General features: G+C 33.7%; 1 protein-coding gene across 5 annotated transcripts in view; it reads left to right on the plus strand.

The window, feature by feature from the left end:
- The window catches only part of ATP8A1 (ATPase phospholipid transporting 8A1), a 94,316-nt gene that overhangs the window by 28,362 nt on the left and 46,995 nt on the right, over positions 1 to 18,959 (plus strand). For 4 of the 5 annotated variants that reach the window (XM_085223228.1, XM_085223229.1, XM_085223231.1 and 1 more), the window contains 11 exons: positions 1,031 to 1,142; positions 2,006 to 2,171; positions 4,368 to 4,495; positions 6,189 to 6,266; positions 6,954 to 7,042; positions 8,481 to 8,525; positions 11,035 to 11,107; positions 12,402 to 12,507; positions 13,119 to 13,201; positions 13,369 to 13,418; positions 18,580 to 18,649. In XM_085223228.1, the coding sequence (XP_085079354.1) occupies positions 1,031 to 1,142; positions 2,006 to 2,171; positions 4,368 to 4,495; positions 6,189 to 6,266; positions 6,954 to 7,042; positions 8,481 to 8,525; positions 11,035 to 11,107; positions 12,402 to 12,507; positions 13,119 to 13,201; positions 13,369 to 13,418; positions 18,580 to 18,649 (1,000 nt within the window). The remainder of the gene's footprint in view (positions 1 to 1,030; positions 1,143 to 2,005; positions 2,172 to 4,367; positions 4,496 to 6,188; positions 6,267 to 6,953; positions 7,043 to 8,480; positions 8,526 to 11,034; positions 11,108 to 12,401; positions 12,508 to 13,118; positions 13,202 to 13,368; positions 13,419 to 18,579; positions 18,650 to 18,959) is intronic. The other variant, XM_085223230.1, reaches the window with a different exon arrangement.

Below are 18,959 nucleotides of genomic sequence, written 5' to 3' on the forward strand. Positions count from 1 at the left end.
TTGAAAAGAAAATAATTTTCTTCTTATTTTACCACAAAATGAAAATGCTACAATTCAAGTCAATTTCAGTAGTTGTATATTTTTAAGGGTTTTTTTTTCTGTTTTTTGGTAGTATCCTAGACTGTAAGTCGTGGTATTGTAGTATTTATAGTAACAATGTGGTATTTGTTATTTGCCTATTTTGTATGGAAAAATATTCAAACATTTTTTTTTCAGAACAGGTTTTTTTTTTCCTAGTTTCTGTGTGAACTTATTCAAAAAAAAATTCTATTGCTACTGTTATTTTTAGGGGAAGAAGAATGTGTTGTTTCTTTTTTACTTGCAGTCTTTTCACTTTAAAAGCTTTTTTATGAGAGGATAGAAGGGGAAATAAGGGTTTAGGAGAAAATAATACATGAAACTTTCTGAAACTGACAGAAATATTACTAAATATGATGGCTTGCTCAGGCTATTTATAGCTTATGTATCAGAGGGTATAACTGCTATCATCAAGCAACTTATGTGTTATCCTAACATGTTGATTTTCAGCAGCTGTGGAGATGATAGATTTAAGCGAGAATGGCAAGCACTAAGACACTATTGGCAAATCTGATAGTATTTAAATAGACATAACTGCTTTGGAAAAATCAATTTTGTAAGAGCTGTCATGTTTCAGTGTGGGATTAGATAAAAATTTGTAATCTGAAGGGAAAATTAACATTCTTGGTTTCGGCGTGTTTACTATGTAGTACCATATATTTAATGTTAATAATCAAAATTAAGTGATAAGTAATACTATTGTAAAGTTAAATATTTGGGCTCCGTATTTGACTTGCTTTAAAGTGTCAGATTCTCTCTAAGTCAGCACACCAAATACTTTAACACTGAAAATGAGGTTCTGGTGTATTTACTATAATCATCTAAATTTGGAGAAATGAGCTAGTAAGTCTTAACAAATGCTGTTTGCATTTATTCTTATGGATTATGCATTATTCTTATTGCATTGACATTAACTGTTCTGTTGCTAAAATACAAAAATGCTTTCTTCTAGTACTGTTCCATTGGGATCTGACCAGATTCTTTTACGTGGAGCTCAGTTGAGAAATACTCAGTGGGTTCATGGGATAGTTGTCTATACAGGACATGACACAAAACTTATGCAGGTTTGTCGCTTGCATTTATTTTTTAAAAATTTTCTTATAATTTCCTTGTTATCTTTAATATGTCTGTGTAATAGGACACGCAAAAAAAGAAAGTTTAAGAAAACATGACTAGATTAAGTATAATAGTTGAAATGTCAGTAATAATGCATATTTATCGGTTTGGCTTCAAGAAAATAACTGCTTTTAGAGCTGTTAGACAGTTATCGATTGCTTAGAAAGAGTAGTTTTCCACTAGTGAGCATGTTTTTTGATTCTGTTTTTAACTTGTGTTTTTGAAAACTGTTTTATTAGTAAGTTGGATCGTTATAGTTTGCCTGTTCCTCTTTTTTTATTTTTGACTGCTCCTAAAACTGTCCTCTTGTGGAGCTTTCTTTCAAGTACAAAGGTAAGCATTCTTGTCAGAAAATGGAGTGAAACTTGCTTTACAAAATAAGGAGGGAGGAGAGCCATTCTTAAGCTATGAGGTTATTTTCCTGGTGGTGTTTGAAATATCAAAACTGAATTGTGTTTGTTCGACAAAAAGAATGCTTTCAGTTTGGTTGTGCATGTCTCATTTATTGCTTTTCTGATCTTTAAAGCAGTTATTTTAAAATAAACTTGATTGTATTAATTACCAGTAACTTTCTATAGCTCTGATAGGATGTTTGCACATATATTTAAATCATGTTTTAAATGTTTATGGTTAGCTGTTGGTGTCTAAATTTTTTTTTTTCTTGCTTTCTTTTTCTTTGAGTGAAACATTTATGCCATTTATCATGATGATACCTGGGAGAATATTTAGAAAAGAATTCAATAGCCTGTAATTTGGAAATTAGAACTCTGGACATCTTTTAATGACCACTATGTTTTTTTGTCTTTTGCAGAATTCAACAAGTCCACCTCTTAAAATGTCTAATGTGGAACGAATTACGAATATTCAGATTTTGATTCTTTTCTGCATCCTTATTGCCATGTCTTTGATCTGCTCTATTGGTTCAGCTGTATGGAATCGAAGGCATACTGAAAGAGATTGGTATCTTGATCTAAATTGTAAGCTGTAAAGTAATGTATTACTATTTTACTGTTCACTTGTCCTGATCCTTTCATTTTTGGAAAGGGGGATGATTGCCATCCTTCAATCAGTCCTTGTTTACTGGTTGTTTACTGAAGTTGTTAGTCTAGGTTTATCACAGCTAGTCTAAGTTTTACCTTTCTTTGCAATGTGAGTTGTTGCTAAATTCAGAAAGGCAAGATTTGTTGTCGAAGCTTCTGCATCTCTGCAACTGAGGGAAGGAACACAGCAGACTTTGCCTTGCCAGGTGCTCAGCCAATGTTATCCTTTTTTCTTTGCTCATAGAAGGGATGTAGTTTACACAGTACAGAGGGAACAATTCCTACAGAAGAATATTTGTTAACACGCTGTTCAGCAGATGCCACCTGAATGCTGAAAAATGTATCCTTCTAGCAGTAACTTTCATTTACTGAATAGGCCATTCAGAAAATTGACATCACTACATTATTGGTATTTTTTTCATTTTCATTCCAATACTTGCTGTATTCTGCTGACATAGTCAAATTCATTGATACCAAAATGAAGCAATTGTCAGTAATTGCTGATGTAAAGCTGCAGTTTCTTCCCCAAATTTTTAAACTCCCTTATCCCAGAAAATGATGCTGCAGCTTTATAGTTACACTATTCAAGAATCTAAGTAAATACTGCCTGCCAGTGTCAGATCCAAGCAGGCTGCTCCTGAAATTAACAGGCTCAGAGATCTCCTCTTACCTAGTATATGGACAGCTCTACTCTCAGTTGACAAAGGCAATGGAATGAAGGTCTTCCAGCAGGATGCAATGTATTGACAGGATTCAATTCTCAATGAGGGAACTAGATCTAAAGGAAGTCTTCATAAATATACTTTGTGATCTGTTAGTGATGTTTTCAGAATTTCTTACAGAGGGTTTAGAGCTTCTTTACTTAGGTAGTCAGGCTAGAACTAAATTTTCTTCTTCTGACACCAACGAGTCTTGAATACAAAGCTGCCCAATGTAGTAGTCAAATAAATAATTATGGAAGTCTGTGGAAGCAGTTCTGAAGCTTTTATTTTTTATTCCTGAGAATAAGAAAATTGAAATAGTGGTCATTGAGATTTGATGGGATTTTCAAGTGATTGTCCTTATCAGTCCACTTCCTGATACATCACATGATTAAATGGACTTCTGATGTTTCTTTAAGTTATGCCCTTTAGAATTGTTCTTGATCAAGGTGCTGCTAATACGTAAGAATTTATTCCTTTTTATCTTTATTGAATTTTGCTGTTTATTTAATTGCATTCTCAGTAGAGTTCCATCTCTTCTGTCCTGAGGAATGCTATTTGGAATTTTGTTAGCACAATTTTTATTTTTAACAACATAGCAATATGTATCAAACTTAATTTAATCTAGATTGCCATTAGTTAGAATAACAGTGTTACCTCCATGATCTTTCAGATTTGTACTTCATTTGATGCTAGAATTGGTATTAACGAAAGTATCCAAAACTTGGATTTTACTGTAACAAGCAGGTCCACATGCCATAGGCCCACAGCCCTGTATATGCCTGAAGGATGTTTGTAAAGCACATGCATTGATGACCCTGAGCACATTGATGGATTCTTTTTTTTTCTTTTGCCATAAAAGAAAAAAATGAAACAGCATGTGTTTTTGAAGCACTTCTGAATTGCATACAGTAGAAATGCAAAGGGACAGTGTGTACAATAAAAAGACTGGAACAGGATCACCAGGATTTTCAATTGGGAGAGCTGCTGATTTTCTGGAAGGCAGCCTTCTGCAACAGGCCACAATTTGAAACATCTTAGCCACTGTGAAACTGAGTGTCTGACCCTTGGTCTATTTTCTTCTCTCTTAATATCAGGCTGTAGGCGCTGCTAAAACCAGATAATGCATTTCCAAGCCCTAGTCATAAACGTATATCGGCTAACACAAGAGTATTTCTTAACATGGACTAACACGTTGGTCTTGTTATTCATTGTTGAGGAATGTAGTCTCAGTACTCTTAAATTGCTGATGGTTCATGTTATTTAAGGAACCTTTCCTGTTGCATCCAGTTTTTAAGGCAGTAATTTATAAATTTCTTATGTGTCTTTTTAGACAAAATTATAAATCAGCAATTAATGTTCTGAATACACTACATACGCTTGCTTTTAAATATGGTCTTAAATTTTCTGATTTGCTTTGTTTTTTTGGCAGATGGTGGAGCAAGCAACTTTGGTTTGAACTTCTTGACTTTTATCATTCTCTTCAATAATCTAATTCCAATCAGTTTGTTGGTTACACTTGAAGTTGTTAAATTTATCCAAGCGTATTTCATAAATTGGGTAAATATTTCTATAATAAATATTAATTTCTAAAACTAAGTGGCTTACAATTAAGTTAAATGCTTGTTTGTATATAGATTTGTTTTCTTATAGTAAATACTTGAGTGCTGTTTATTATTACTGAGACCCAAGAAGGTAATTTATATGTGGCTTTATTTACCATTTTATACTCATACAAGCTTTTTGTAGCCCTTTTTACAGTGCTTTGTTCTTTCTCATTAATTCTGAGGCATCAGAGCTTCAGCCAGAATGATCAGAAGAAAGTAGCTTGCATTCTAGTGGAGTTTTGTACTGTTTCATTTTTGTTCTTTCCGAGCTTAGCCCCATGTTTGTTTGTTTTTTTTTCCCTATATTTAGCCTTTTTTCTTTTTTTTGCCACTGCATTTTAAAGGTTTTGGAACATTGTCTATTAGTATTTTGCAGAGTGTATAAAGAACATTTGGTCAGTTTCTTTTTCTGCCATTAGAAAAGGGGTTATCAGTTGGGTTTTTGTTTGGCGGACGAATATTGGTTTGGGTTTTCTTTGTGGTTTTTTTTTTGTTTGTTTTTTTTCTTAAAGCCACATAAGGGATTTTTTTATCATGCCTTCAGGTTTTCAATTTTATCTAGATATAAGTTACTCATACCATTGTCAACTCTTTAATCTGATTCCTTGGTCAAATGTAAAAAATAGATTTGTGCGAGGTCAGGCAGATAGAGATAAAAGAAAATACTCATTAGCAAAACCATAGTTCATTGTAAAAGTTAATTATTTTTGTGAGTAGTCAGCTATTTTTTATTTCTTTTGTGCTATGGCAAAATTATTATGCAAATTATAAAAGAATGGGAGGAATTTGTTCCTTTGTGTTCCCTATTCAGTAAAGGCTAACCTACATTGAATGTGCAGATTGGCAACTAGTGTCTATGGAGCGAATCCCAAAGGAGATAGTTGTAACTTCTGTTCCCTCTATTTCTCATAATGAGGGATTTGTTGTCTTTAAATACATTTATGTTAATAGGGAAGTCTGGATGTTTTCTATCTTAAACATTATCCTTCTGTGTGTACATAAGGTATTAGTGTAGAGAATTTGGTTATCTGCAATTTGTAGCACTACACTGCCATACTTTACAGTGTTTTCATATTTTTATTGTATTTTAAATGGAACTGTTATTGTTTGAGTTTGTTCTCGGGGAAGTGGGGGGGGGACGGAACGGGAGGACAGGACTAAAGATGAGAGAGAAGGAAGAAAACGACTTAACAATGTATCCTAAAGTTTTTGTGCACTCTTAAATTTATCTCTGTCTTCAGCTTAAGGAATATTTATCATAGTATTTAGAAGTGAGAACAATGTGAATAGTTAGACTTGCTTCATGCTAAGTATTACAATGTATCTATCTATTGACAAATCTGTTTTAGATGCATGGGTTCAACAGTTTTGCTAGTACTCAGATTACTTCCAGTGTTCTGTGAAATCTTAGTCTTTACAGATTCTGATGTTAAAACGAAAAATCTAATTTCTTGTGGAGATATTTGGAAGTGATCTGATTGTGTCTGTGGCTCCCATGTTGAAATAAATAGAAGTAGATCCCTTGTTTTTATGTTCAATCTGTTCTTTTGTGTTTTTTTTTTCTTTTCTGATTACATACCAGATTTCTTTTCATAACAAGTTCTGGAAAGATAATTTTGAAACATATGCTTTCATTTTTTTTGTAGGACATAGACATGCATTATGAACCTACTGATACTGCTGCAATGGCTCGTACTTCCAATCTCAATGAGGAACTTGGGCAGGTAGAAAAGATTACTGGCTCTAAGTCAGTGTTTTAAAATCTAAATTATTAAAAAAATATGTGAAAGTTTATTTTTAAAAACATCTGCTCCTTAGTCTTTTTATTTTACATGTTTTTCTTTATTTTGATAGAGATAAATTCTGCATTTTGCTTTAGAGTTCCCTCTTAATATTGTAAAAGCAGTCACTTTTCACAGGAGCTCAGTTGTGTGCTCTTTGTTTTCTGAAAGTCTGACTTTGCAGATACATCTGGGCCCTGTAGCATTCTTCCAGTACATAAAGGGTGGGGAGGATTCTTTATCAGGGAGTATAGTGATAGGACATGGGGTAATGGCTTTAAACTAAAAGAGGATAGATTTAGATTAGATATACAGAAGACATTCTTCACTCAGAGTGGTGATGCACTTTAATAGGCTGCCCAGAGAAGCTGTGGATGCCCCATCCCTGGAGGCTTTCAAGGCCAGATTGGATAGGGCCCTGGGCAATCTGATCTGGTGGGTGGCAACCCTGCCTACAGCAGGAGCTTGGAAGGACCTTAAAGTTCGTTCCAACTCAGATTGTTCTGTGATGCTTTGAACACTGCGGAAGTGGTAAAAATTTATTTACTTTATTGTTTTTATAGCCAAAATTGTACTGGATATGTAAGTAACTGCCAAAATTAATACATAATGATTTCATCATTCATTTAGGTCAAATACATATTTTCTGACAAAACGGGTACTCTGACATGTAACGTCATGCAATTTAAAAAATGTACTGTGGCAGGAGTTGCTTATGGGTAGGTATTTTATTATATACTTATTTGTTTATTTGTATGCCTTTCCTCTGCCTATGCATATTTGAATACAGTTAAATTAACACCATAATAAAGGTTATCTTTTGTGCCTAGCAGTAGATGCAACTAGGAATCGATTTGTTCGTGACTATGAAATGCTGTTAATAGGAACCATGAATGCTTCTTTCTGCAAGCAAAAGTATAGCTATCCTTACTGCTATAACACAACTTCAGTATACTTGTTTTTTTTTCTGTTACTGTGTCTGTTCAGTGTTTGTTTCTTTTATTTTTTTTAAAAGCAAAGTCTGCGCTCACATTTGCAAAAGTGCATGGACTTCCTTATTAGTCCATGCTTCATATTTTACATGCTTTTTCAGTAGATAACAGAAGATGAACAAGAATTTGAACTGCCGTGCTTTACCACATAATCTAGATAGCTTTTATGAATATTGTTTAAATTACATAACTCATGGTATTGATGTTGCTATTAAGAAACCTCTCCAGATAAACAAAGAATTTTATTACTTATTTGTCAATAGTTGCAGCCAAATTCTTCAACTGAGTTTGCAAAGGCTTCAAACTTCCAAGGTGGCTTACTTAAAATAAATTTTTTAGAGCAATGAATAGAGCAGAAGCACTTAAAATATAAGTGACAGCATGGCTGCCCAGTATGAGAGATGCTGGACCTAGTCTAATCAGTAAGATGATAATTAGATACCTCTGAAAGTGGGCAGAGACCAAGCGAGTCTGTGAGATTAAGTTTACAGCTTAAGCTAGAAGTGTGGCTTTATCATTTGGATAATTTTGAGGATTCTAATGTCAACTTTCTGTTTTGAGAAACTTTGATCCTTAACCATACTGTGTTGTTGTTTTGTTTTTTTTATTTAATTAAGAGCTGTAATAAAGTGCAATTCTAACCCTGATATTTCATATATCTACTTGTACACACACACACAACTCTACATCAGTTATGTCAGCTAATTGTGATATATTCAAACATGTCATCACAGGGCTAAATGCTGATGTGCTATGGCTAGCTATGCTCTTGAATATTTGAACTCAGATAAGTTTTGTTATCATAACAAAAATTAAAACTTACCTTTCATTTACAATCAAAACATTGTTCAAGTGTATACCGAAATATAAAGTAAAAATTGTAATTTGTTCAACTGGTAGAAGTTAGTAAACAGACGTGCTCCCAGCTGAATGAAAATGATAGCTTTTGCTTTATAAAGCCTCAAGAGAAACATCGTATTTTTTGCAGTATTATTTTCTAGGCACCAGCAAAATACTCAGTTGAGATAGCTTTACCGTTTTTTAGTCATTTAATTTCATTAACTGCTTTCTCTTTTATACATAATCCAATTTTTTTTTTAGCCTTTGTGATTCTTTTTCCTATCCCTGTTTCTCTTCCTCTTTTCCTCTCTTGCTTCATGTGCAGCGATTGCCCTGAACCTGAGGACTATAGTGTTCCTTCAGATGATTGGTAAGCTCTCAGAATCAAGTAGTATGTGGTATTTGGTTAAAACTGAAGCTTAAAAACAGTGAGATTTTTTCAGAAAGATAGTTAATTGCAAAATATTTTACTCAAAAGTCATTTTATCTTCAAGTTGATGCAACCCAACCAAGTCTTACGCAAATTATGAATCAGAATTCTGTGGCATTAGGATCTGTACACTGGGATATCCTACTGGTAATCGTGTACAAATGCAAATTGCATATTGAAGAAAGCTTTGTTTTTTATAAAGGTACATGGTGCTATGGTAACTTTGGTCACACTTTGCTCCTGTTATCCTGTAACAGTTTAGTAATAATCCCTAACGTGTTTGAAAAATAATATTTGAGAGTAAAAAGTACATAATTTAGTGTTAATATTTTGCTTACTGCAAATGATTTTAGAGAATTACCATTGCTTAATTCTTTATTGAAACTGAGAGAACAGTTTCATTTGAGGAGACAATCTCTTAGCAGCGGCCCTCAGGAAAGACTGAGTCCTGACTTCCTTGCTATTGCCTACTGCATGATGCCTTACACTTCCTTCATTGTTCTTTCTTAAACTAAATATTTACAGTCTTTTTCAAAATAAACTGAGGTATATCAGGGACAAAAGTCACTTACAGTCTTTAAACTATTCTTATTGTATTTCTTGAAAGTCGTGGCAAGATATGTTGCACAAAACTGTGTAATATGTTCTTGTCTTACATTTAAAAAACATTTTAAAAGTTCCGCAGGTTAGAATTAATGTTATTTCTTAAAAATGGGAAAATAAGAAATGAAAAAAAGAGGAGAAAAGAGGAGAAAAGAAGAGAAAAGAAGAGAAAAGAAGAGAAAAGAAGAGAAAGGAAAAACTCCACCCACATTCTTCCAAAAAGATGCATATATCTTACTTGACCTGAATATCTGCATTTGTTATAGCAACTTGTGTATTACAGATACTGCTGTGCATAGAGTGTGCAAATGTGAATTTCCATTAATGCAGTGTTTAAGTGAAATAAAGCATGCCTGTAAAATAAGGCTGTTTTTGACTAGTATGCATCAGATTTTCTATAATCATATCTGAAATGGCAAAATGAGTGAGCTAATACCTGAATAGTAGTTTAAAAAAAAAAAAAAAAAAAAAAGCTGTACTTTATAAGCTATCTATGACATGTAAACATTCATAAACAAATTAAAATACTCAGGCAAATTATTTTTTGTGTGTAGGTCCATTGTAATTAAAAACATCTGTTTGACTAATATTTTTAGACTTAAAATAAATAATGTACCAAATTCCAAAGCTTTTAAATATTTTTTTTAAATTATAGATATTTTCTATCTAACTGGAAAACAGTTATACTTACAAGTATTTTTCAGATTTAGTACTAAGAATCTGAAAAATATCCTAAAGTCTTTGTCTAAAAATTTTAAGCAATCAAAGCTTGAAATTTATAAATAAATTGAATGTGTATGAAACTGCTAACATTTTGCCCAGCTGCTTTGCATTTAAAATAAATAAATATAAATCTTGGTGATTGAGGATGCTTTGAATTTCTCACTTCATAACAGGCTTTTGGAAAAAGCTGTCCTTGAGTAGTTATGGAGAATGCTGTCATTTTGCATTCCTTCATGGTAATTCAAGACTATAACAGCTCACTTTTTTGGTTTTCATAAAAGATCTTTAGACTGCCTTTGAGACAAATGTGGCTTATCCTTCAACGTAAATCACTACAGGGCAAAATCCAAAGTAAATGAAAATAATATTTTCCTCTGAGTGGGCTCATTTTTCAGAACTGTTCTGTGTCACTGACTCAACTGGATTGTCTTGATACTCGGCAATCAGTTGATAAAAAGTCTTTCTAGAAGTAGCTACTGCAGCCAGAAGACCTCTGCAGTGTGAACGTTAGTGTGAGACTAACACTAAGATATTTCTCAAGGACTACCTCCATCTAGCGTCTCTTCAGTCCTTTGCTACTTCATCCTTACTTCTGTGTCCTTTATACATCAGTTTAGGTTATTTTGGTCACTAGTAATGGGAAACAAACAGAATGTTTGTCCCATAATGTCTGAACTCAGTTTGCTTACTCCCTCAGGTATGACTTTCTTTTCTGCAAACGTATTGCAAAACAAAAATGCCAAACCTCTTAATTTCTTAAGAAATTTAAGTTCTTCCAGGTATGTGTTGTTCTAAGTCCCTCCAATAATATCCTTCTGTGGAAATCAGATAACAAGAAGCCAGTCTTGCTTTGAAAATTTTATCCTGTGTTATCTGAAGTGAGAAGAAAAACATACCCGAATTCAAGTGTATTTATATAAGGTTTATTAAAATTAGGTAAACTTTGATGACCTCTAACAAATTCCTCTTCCCTTCATTTTTGCACCATGTGTGACTGCAGCCATTCTTGTAACATCTTAAACCAAAATTTATGTTTGACTTTAGCACGGTAACGTATATTATTTGCATATGAACTATTAAGTATATGCTAATGGTGATCTCTCTTTTACCAAATTATTTCTAGGCAGGGCTCACAAAATGGAGACGAAAAAATGTTTAGTGACTCATCACTACTGGAGAATCTTCAAAATAATCATGTAAGTGATACAGAAACAATTACCATTGTTTTCTGAATTTTCAGCGTTGCTTTTAGCAAGTTAAAGTGTTTTCCTATGAGGGAAAATATGTTCTCATGCAGAATCAGCATGCTCTCATGAATACCTTTATATTATTCATTGTTGATGCATGTTAATTAGATCCATCTGGAAATAACATCTGTTTTCTGGTAGATATATAGTATTAAGTGTATATAATATGAGCAAGATCCTTTAAAATTTCAATCTAATTTCAACAAGGTATGTTAAATGCATTTCTAAGTGATTTGGAGAAGAATCTCTAATTTAGCCTTTTGAAGATGCCCTAAAGAATCAGGGGGCCTTCAGTGTAAGAGGACAAACCTGCTCACATTTGGCTAAGAGCTTTGAGTTTGTTTGAGTTCTGTCAGTTACTCGTTAGTGTTCAGTGTGGAATTGTTAGGTTTTCAGATATTATTTTATAAAGTAATTAATTTCATCTTCATTGTTGACATTCTAAGAATGATCTCAAATACTGTATATATGCTATGAGAAACCTTGAGTGAGGTGACTGCTTTGAGCTTATTTAAGGGAAATGCGATAGTTTCCTTTGGAATCATTTTGTTCATTTTGCAAACTTAATCTGTCCTAATATATTCTTTAGTTCTTATTAGTCAAAAACAGTCAGCTGTTTCTGCTTAGATACATTATTTTTCCCTCTCTTGATTAAACTATTTGAAATTCTTTCAGCTTTGCACATTTTTGAAGTGTTTGAGACACTTATCTTAGTATCTTCCTTTAAGAACTAGCCGCCTGACCTTATGTTATTTTGCATATGACTTTCAAGTTCGGTTGCTACGTCTTTCCAAAGGTTCTTAAAAACTATATTAATAAATAAGGTGTTAGACAAAAGCAATGCAGGAAAGAATAGTTTTAATAAAAAAGCTCAAATTGAAAGAGACTTTAGTGAATAATAAGAATTAGCTGTGAAATCATATTATATTTTCATCATTTGGACTTGTCTTCCCTATAAAAAACTTGTTTGAATTACTCTGTGTTTATGGTTTTTCATTTTTGATTCTATGATTGTAAATGATATAAATTCTATCTGCATAGCCTATATTGAAGCACACAAAGAGAAATCATTCTGCACGCTAAAGTTGATATACAGAAGATAATGTCCAGTGGGCTTATCTGTTGATGTTCACAAGAGCAATCTTCTGTTAACATTTTATTGGTTATTGTTTGTCCATATCTATTACTACATTTCAGCAACTTATTGATTAAATTGTTAAACATTTTCTACCATTTTTTTTAGCCGACTGCACCTATAATATGTGAGTTTTTGACAATGATGGCAGTGTGTCATACAGCTGTTCCAGAAAGAGAAGGTGATAAGATTATATACCAAGCAGCATCTCCAGGTGAGAGTCAAGTAATTCAGAGAACATAAACATGCATACTCAACATGCAAATTTTGTTTAAAATTAATTATTTTGAACTATCTTCTGAAATTAAAGAAGAAAGCATCTCTCAAAAAAAGTAGATATCAGCTAGACTGTTTTGTCTAGAAAATAGGAACTTAGGCTTTTCCGATTTGCTTTAGAAAATATATACAGGTTATGTAAGGGCAAAGAGTGATTAACCATGTAGCATTCCTAAGCTGTCATTAGATTGCTGCAAATGTCTGATGGAAGTACTCAAATGCAAATCTAACTGGAACATAAATGTATGTCCTTGCTTGTGAACTGTTTCTGTACTTGGTAACCATGGAATTTAGAACAAAGAATTTGTAATCAAAAATGAACAAAATATGTTTTCAATGTGATAAAAGTAACGATGAGATCCTTTGAGAGTGAGGAAAAAAAGTATAGCATAAAAGCTCTAGTTCAAGCCTACTCCCGTTCATAGGAAGTTTTTGAATTCAGGAGAGAACAAAGCAAGGCAAAATCAAAAGCATCCATTAAATCATGGGGGAAACTAACAGTTTCTTCGTACATCTTGTAAAAAAGTACTGCTAATTGATTTGTTGCAGATGAAGGAGCATTGGTCAGAGCAGCAAGACATCTTCGTTTTGTATTCACTGGAAGGACACCTGACTCAGTAATTATAGAATCTGTAAGTACTTTGGAGAAACATTACAGTGCGGTGTATTTGCTGTTACCATATTAAGTAATTACTGAATAACTGCATCATGGTACATATCCAGGTGTTTCTTTTTCTTTAATTCTTCTGCTTTGGATTTTTTTTATTTTAATTTTTTAATTCTCACTTTTGTTTTTCAGTTAGGACATGAAGAAAGATATGAATTGCTAAATGTGCTAGAATTTACAAGGTAAGCACTTAATGTCAATTTGTGAAAATACATTGAATTTATCATGGATAAAAATTAATGTTTTTTTTATATTCTTACAGGCAAGCTGTACAGGCTTGGCTTTTATTTCTATAATATGTGGTGAGGCAAAGTAATGCACATGATTAAGACCAAACTTCTGTTTTTTCTGACAAAATGTTTATGGAGACGTATTTGGTGTTATCTTTTTGGCTAATATTTTTCACATTTGCTTTTGCTCATTTCCAAAAACTTTTACTCTCAAAAGATGATGTGAAGTGAAATAGTATATTAAGATACTTGAAGCTAAATATATTCTTGAAAGTGCTAGAATAATCTGATGTTTTGAAATTTATATTTGGAAGCAAGGGGAAGCCTCAAGTGCTACAGGTAATTTATGTTTGCTTTGACTGATAGAATGTCATTTTACACTTGACTTCGTATATACATGCTTTTTATTTATTTAGATAATCCAGATTGAAGTCCATTCTTTACTGAGCTGGAATCCTAGAGCATCAATTAGTTTTCTTGGAAAGTGACTTTTCACTTTGCTTTCAGTTAAAAATGCCTGTCCAAGAAATTGGAATTGTAAAGATCCTCATAGTATGCAGTTTTATTTGTTATGTAAACTAGTTTAAGTTAAGTTGTATCCATGATTGCAATTTATTTTTTAAGCGTTCATGTAGTCCTGCTGCTTACTTTGTCACAGGATGGGGAGAAGTTTCTGTGCTGAATCTTTTCTTTTTTTTTTTTTTAGAATGGTTTCTTACAATTGTGCTTGTGATAAGTGACCATTATTTACCTTTCCCTGTCCTGTTTTGGTTTGCTTGAGCTTACCTTGAAGATTCAGGCAGACTCAATAAGTAAATTCCAAAGCAGTAGAAGTGATGGGGTTGAAGATAGACAGTTGCCTGTGGTTTATGATAAAAGAAATAATGTGAAACATAGGAAAAAAATCCGTGGAGTAGAATAAAACAATAATGCTACAGATACATTTTTTTTTAGTGCTTTGAATGTGTTTTAATTATGCTTGCAATGCTTGCAATTAACTTTAATTAATGTTTTCATATGTACTGTGGAAGACATAATTGAAAATTTTCAGGCTTATGCCATTATTTCATTTTCCTGTAGGCACTTTTTCTCATTTTGTGTTCTGAAAATGTAGCGAGCATGTAGCACATCCAGTTTTATATTGTTAGTTTGACATCTGTAGAAATTTATTCATGGGATAACTGTAATGGATTCCTACTTTGTTCCTGCTTTTGATCTTTATCTTAATTTCATCTCTCTCTTCAACATTCTGTATTAGTCTAAGACTGTTCTCCACGAAGTATCACTGTTTAAAATACAGATTTTTTAATCTTAGCTTTTGGAGAATTTAGGTTTTCAGTGGATACCAATATATCTAGTTTACCAAGCACTCAGTTTCTGTAGCTGCTTTTGTTCTTGTTCTGTATTTAGCTTTACTTGGAACTGACTTGTTGGAAGCACTAGAGGTCACCCTTGTTCCACAGCAGAAGAAACTTTTGCTCCAAAACCCAACACAAACTGTGTGGGTAGGAGCATGTACCTTCAGATGTGTGGTCTGTAGCAGTCAACACTCCTGAGTAAAGAGTTTCCAGATGTTCTAAGGTGTTTTTGCCCCAGAAGAAATGCAGATTTCTTACTATCTTCCTACACAAGATACAGCTGTTCAGCAAGTAGAGTGTAACACTGTCGACATCTGATAAAGTACTTCTGCAGAGAAGTTACAGAAGTAGAACTTGTAGAAATGCTTGATGGAGTTGTTTTATGGTATCCTCTTTTTACAGTGGTCATATATGTGCTTGTGAAAATAGTAGTAATATACAATATGCTGCATCGATCTCTCCAAAAATAACACCTCCTATTTATTTCCATGAAAGCTACAGAAAAGACAAGGAGTAACACTATTTGATGGAGCAAGTTCTCAGCTACAAAACACTATCTTTCAACACAGTGACCACCATTAGTTATGTTTTTTTGCCAGTGATGAAAAAGAGCCTGTATGCTGTGCTTGTAAAAATCTGTACCAGCAGAAGTGACCATTACCACTGCTGAAATGGACCACCCACCACCTTACTGTGCTCACATCCTCTGTTTGGTCTCCATAAATGTTCAGCAAGTGTCAATGAATGTCAATGAGTACCATTTTTTTTATTTAATTCCATGCCTTTGTTTCATACGCACTTACATGTCAGACACCATTTTGTCAGATCCTCTGCTGCCATGTGATGAGTACGTGCACTGTCTTTTCACCTAACTAGGCAGAGAGTTGGAAAACGAGTGTGAATTTGAGCATGTGATTCCTCATTTCAGTAAGCATAAGCTATCTCTGTTATCAGTGCACAAATTGCTCATCAGTGCAACATGGCATTGCATCAGCAGTGTTCCCGATGGAAGTTTTGATGACACCTACTTGTTAGATTAGTAAAATCTATTAAAATTTTAGTACTGTAATTAATTCCATTGATAATTATATTTCAGTATCTGGAATATGCAGCATCTATGGATTTAACTTACTAATTTTCACCTGCATCCCTGGAGCATGTCTCCACATTCTAGCAGTTGTCTTCCATGTTAGTTACAGGGTAAGGCTTCTGATCTAGAGACTATAACTTGTCCAAAATGCATTAAGAGGTTGACTAGTCCCACACCTCACCAGTTTTAGGAATAATACACTGTATAATCAATGGATATAGAGATGGTGTATATATGTGTGTATATATATGTATGTATGATATGTGTGTGTGTGTGTGTGTATCCAGGAGCTTGGCAAATATAATTTATATTGGAGTAATGAGAGAAAGTCACTCACCCTGTCCTGGGCTCGCAAGATGAACTCCAATGGATCAGATCTCCAGAGAGAGATCCTTCCCCACTGGCAGTCAGCTCTTAAATGGGTCTAGGAGAGGTGGAGCCAGGCTCCACTCCTTCCTGCAGTACAGGTGATTTGCCTTCACCTGTGCTCCCATGGTCGACTCGCCTCAGGTGATCAGTCAGAGGTTCAGGCTGTGATTCAGCAGCCCCATACATACACATTGCCTTGGCTGTTGTTCTGAGCAAGCATAAGGCCTTCTAGAGCATTTGAGATCTTACCCCTTCTCTAGATAAGAGCCTGGATTTCTGTTTTGTTTTCTAACTGGAGAGGAATACTTCTAAAGGTAGAAAAAGAACAAGTGGCTGACAGAGGAGGTATCAAACTTAGGTAGGTAGCAGTGCTTGTTTTCTGTGTTTGCATGGTTAAACTCTGATATTTTTTTTTATCTTAAACTTGAGATAGACATTCTGTATTTAGAAGGGGCTCATCAAGAATGTTTCTGTCTCTTTATGATGCTTCTGGCCATCTGTAATCTCATGGCAATTCCATGGGATTTACCAGCTATTCTACCTCCTATGAGAAGAAAACAAAAAGTTGGTATCACATTGATAGTTATGTGCAGTAGTGCAATTTTTTTGGTTTTTGTATTTCATCACGAAAAATAAATAATACTGTCACGACAGTGAAAACACATAAAAATTTAGAAGTCTTTGACAGTAAGTCCTGCCAATTGGCTTTCTTTGACCCTTTCAGCCAAGGTTCAATAGCTGTCTTCAGCTTTCACAAAGCTGCAGGAAAACCTTGGTTGTTCTTTAATACATCTTTGACAGATTGATCAGCATGCAGCTATATGCAGAACTTCAGATTCTGGTATTACAAGACAACTTTGTTAGTAGCTGTCAAGGGTGGATATGTGTATACACACATAAACATATGTGTTTGTGTGTATATGTATGTAAACAGTTTTATAAATATATATACACATTTTAGAAAAAACAAACCCTAAATAGCTGGGTCCTCCATAGTCTTCACATTCAGACAGATATAATAAATTAAGATAGCTATAGGCTGAACAATCATGCCAGGAATCAAAGTGAATCTCAGAAGTTGCCTTTATTATGCAACATAAGTGCAGTTTAGGTTATTTGAATTTCTCAATGATTATCTTAGCAGATGCCCAACTGGATAGAGTGTAAGGACTTATGAAATCTTGATTATCTGAGATTTTTTTAGATTAGAGATGAAATAGATATTCACTGCTGCAAATATTTCTCTTCTTATGCTTTCTTATGTGATAATCAGAGGAGAAATGCAATTAAATATTGCTATTCAAATCTGTAGTTGAAGTAAAGTGCACACAAAAAATACTTTTTTGAAGATAATATTCAGTCAATTGCTTCACCAGTAATTTTAAAAATTATTTCCTCAACCTATCTTCACGTATTCCACTTACAGGATGTTTTCCTTGGCAATCTAAACTATTGTACATTAATGCTATTTGATGATCTATAAATGAGATCCAATTCCTAACTGGAACTGAACTTATAAATGGACCATTTACTTCCATCTGTTTTGTGCATTTTACTGTGAAGTATATGCATGATAAATTATTTTTGTTCCCTAAATAGTTTCTGTGGATTTATTTTTAATAATTGAAGTTTGATAGAAGTGTGGTATAAATACACATTTTGGCTGGACATGAACTTGAATCTAAAGTAGGCTTGTTGGAGAACCTCAAAGAGACAAGAGAAAACTAAGGTGACTGTCTTGTCCATGCTTTCTTCTCATTCCTACTATGACCTTAATCACTAGAACTGAAAGAAAAAGTACTTCTAAGTCATCAACAATTAAGAGCTAGAGGGTAGGTAATATTAAGCAAGGCACCTTGTAAGTCTCAGCATGCTGAAAACACTGCATAATAAATTAAACTGAAGTATTTGTCAATAGTAACACAGTGCAGAGGCCTAGAGACTCTTTCTGTTTAGCTGGTAAAGAAGGACTTTATGACTGGCCACAAATGCTTTTTGTGATAAGATGCTTTCTTTGTGATCAGTAGAGAGCATTAAGATGACAGTAAAGGTTCTTAAATTCTTTTTAGAGGGAAAGATCTACAAAGTGCACAGACAGACTACATTAACTTCAGTGATTAGACAGCAAAATTTTCATTTTCATCCCAGTCACCTGAGAAGAACATTTGGAAAAGATGAGCCTTATTTCTTTTCCTCTGTATTTTGTAACTTAAATATTGACAGCTTTAGGGAAAACATTGGTAAATGTTTATGTTTATGTTTATGAACCACCTACTTACTGGGCACTTAATTTCAGTTCTAGGAAGAGAATGTCAGTGATAGTTCGCACGCCAACGGGAAAGTTAAGACTCTACTGCAAAGGAGCCGTGAGTTTTAAAATATTTTCACTGTATCAAAGAACATGCTAACAATACAAATATGCATGCAGAAAGTTAGAACTGTAATGAAAACACGGAAAGTGGTGTGAGATATGGGAAGGAGCATTGGTAACTTTTTCAGTGTATGTGTTTTTATTGTGTAGTTTTTAATGTAGTGGACTAATGTATTCCTTGTTTTACTGTCTATGAAGGTAAGGAAGACTCATTCATCTTATTCTTTGTACTTTAATTAAATACTTTTATACTGTCAATTAATTTCCTTCTGTATTCCAAGAAAATGGTTGAAGGTATTGCTAAA

Source organism: Meleagris gallopavo, chromosome 4, assembly GCF_905368555.1.
Source record: "Meleagris gallopavo chromosome 4, MGAL_WU_HG_1.1, whole genome shotgun sequence".
Taxonomy (NCBI): domain Eukaryota; kingdom Metazoa; phylum Chordata; class Aves; order Galliformes; family Phasianidae; genus Meleagris; species Meleagris gallopavo.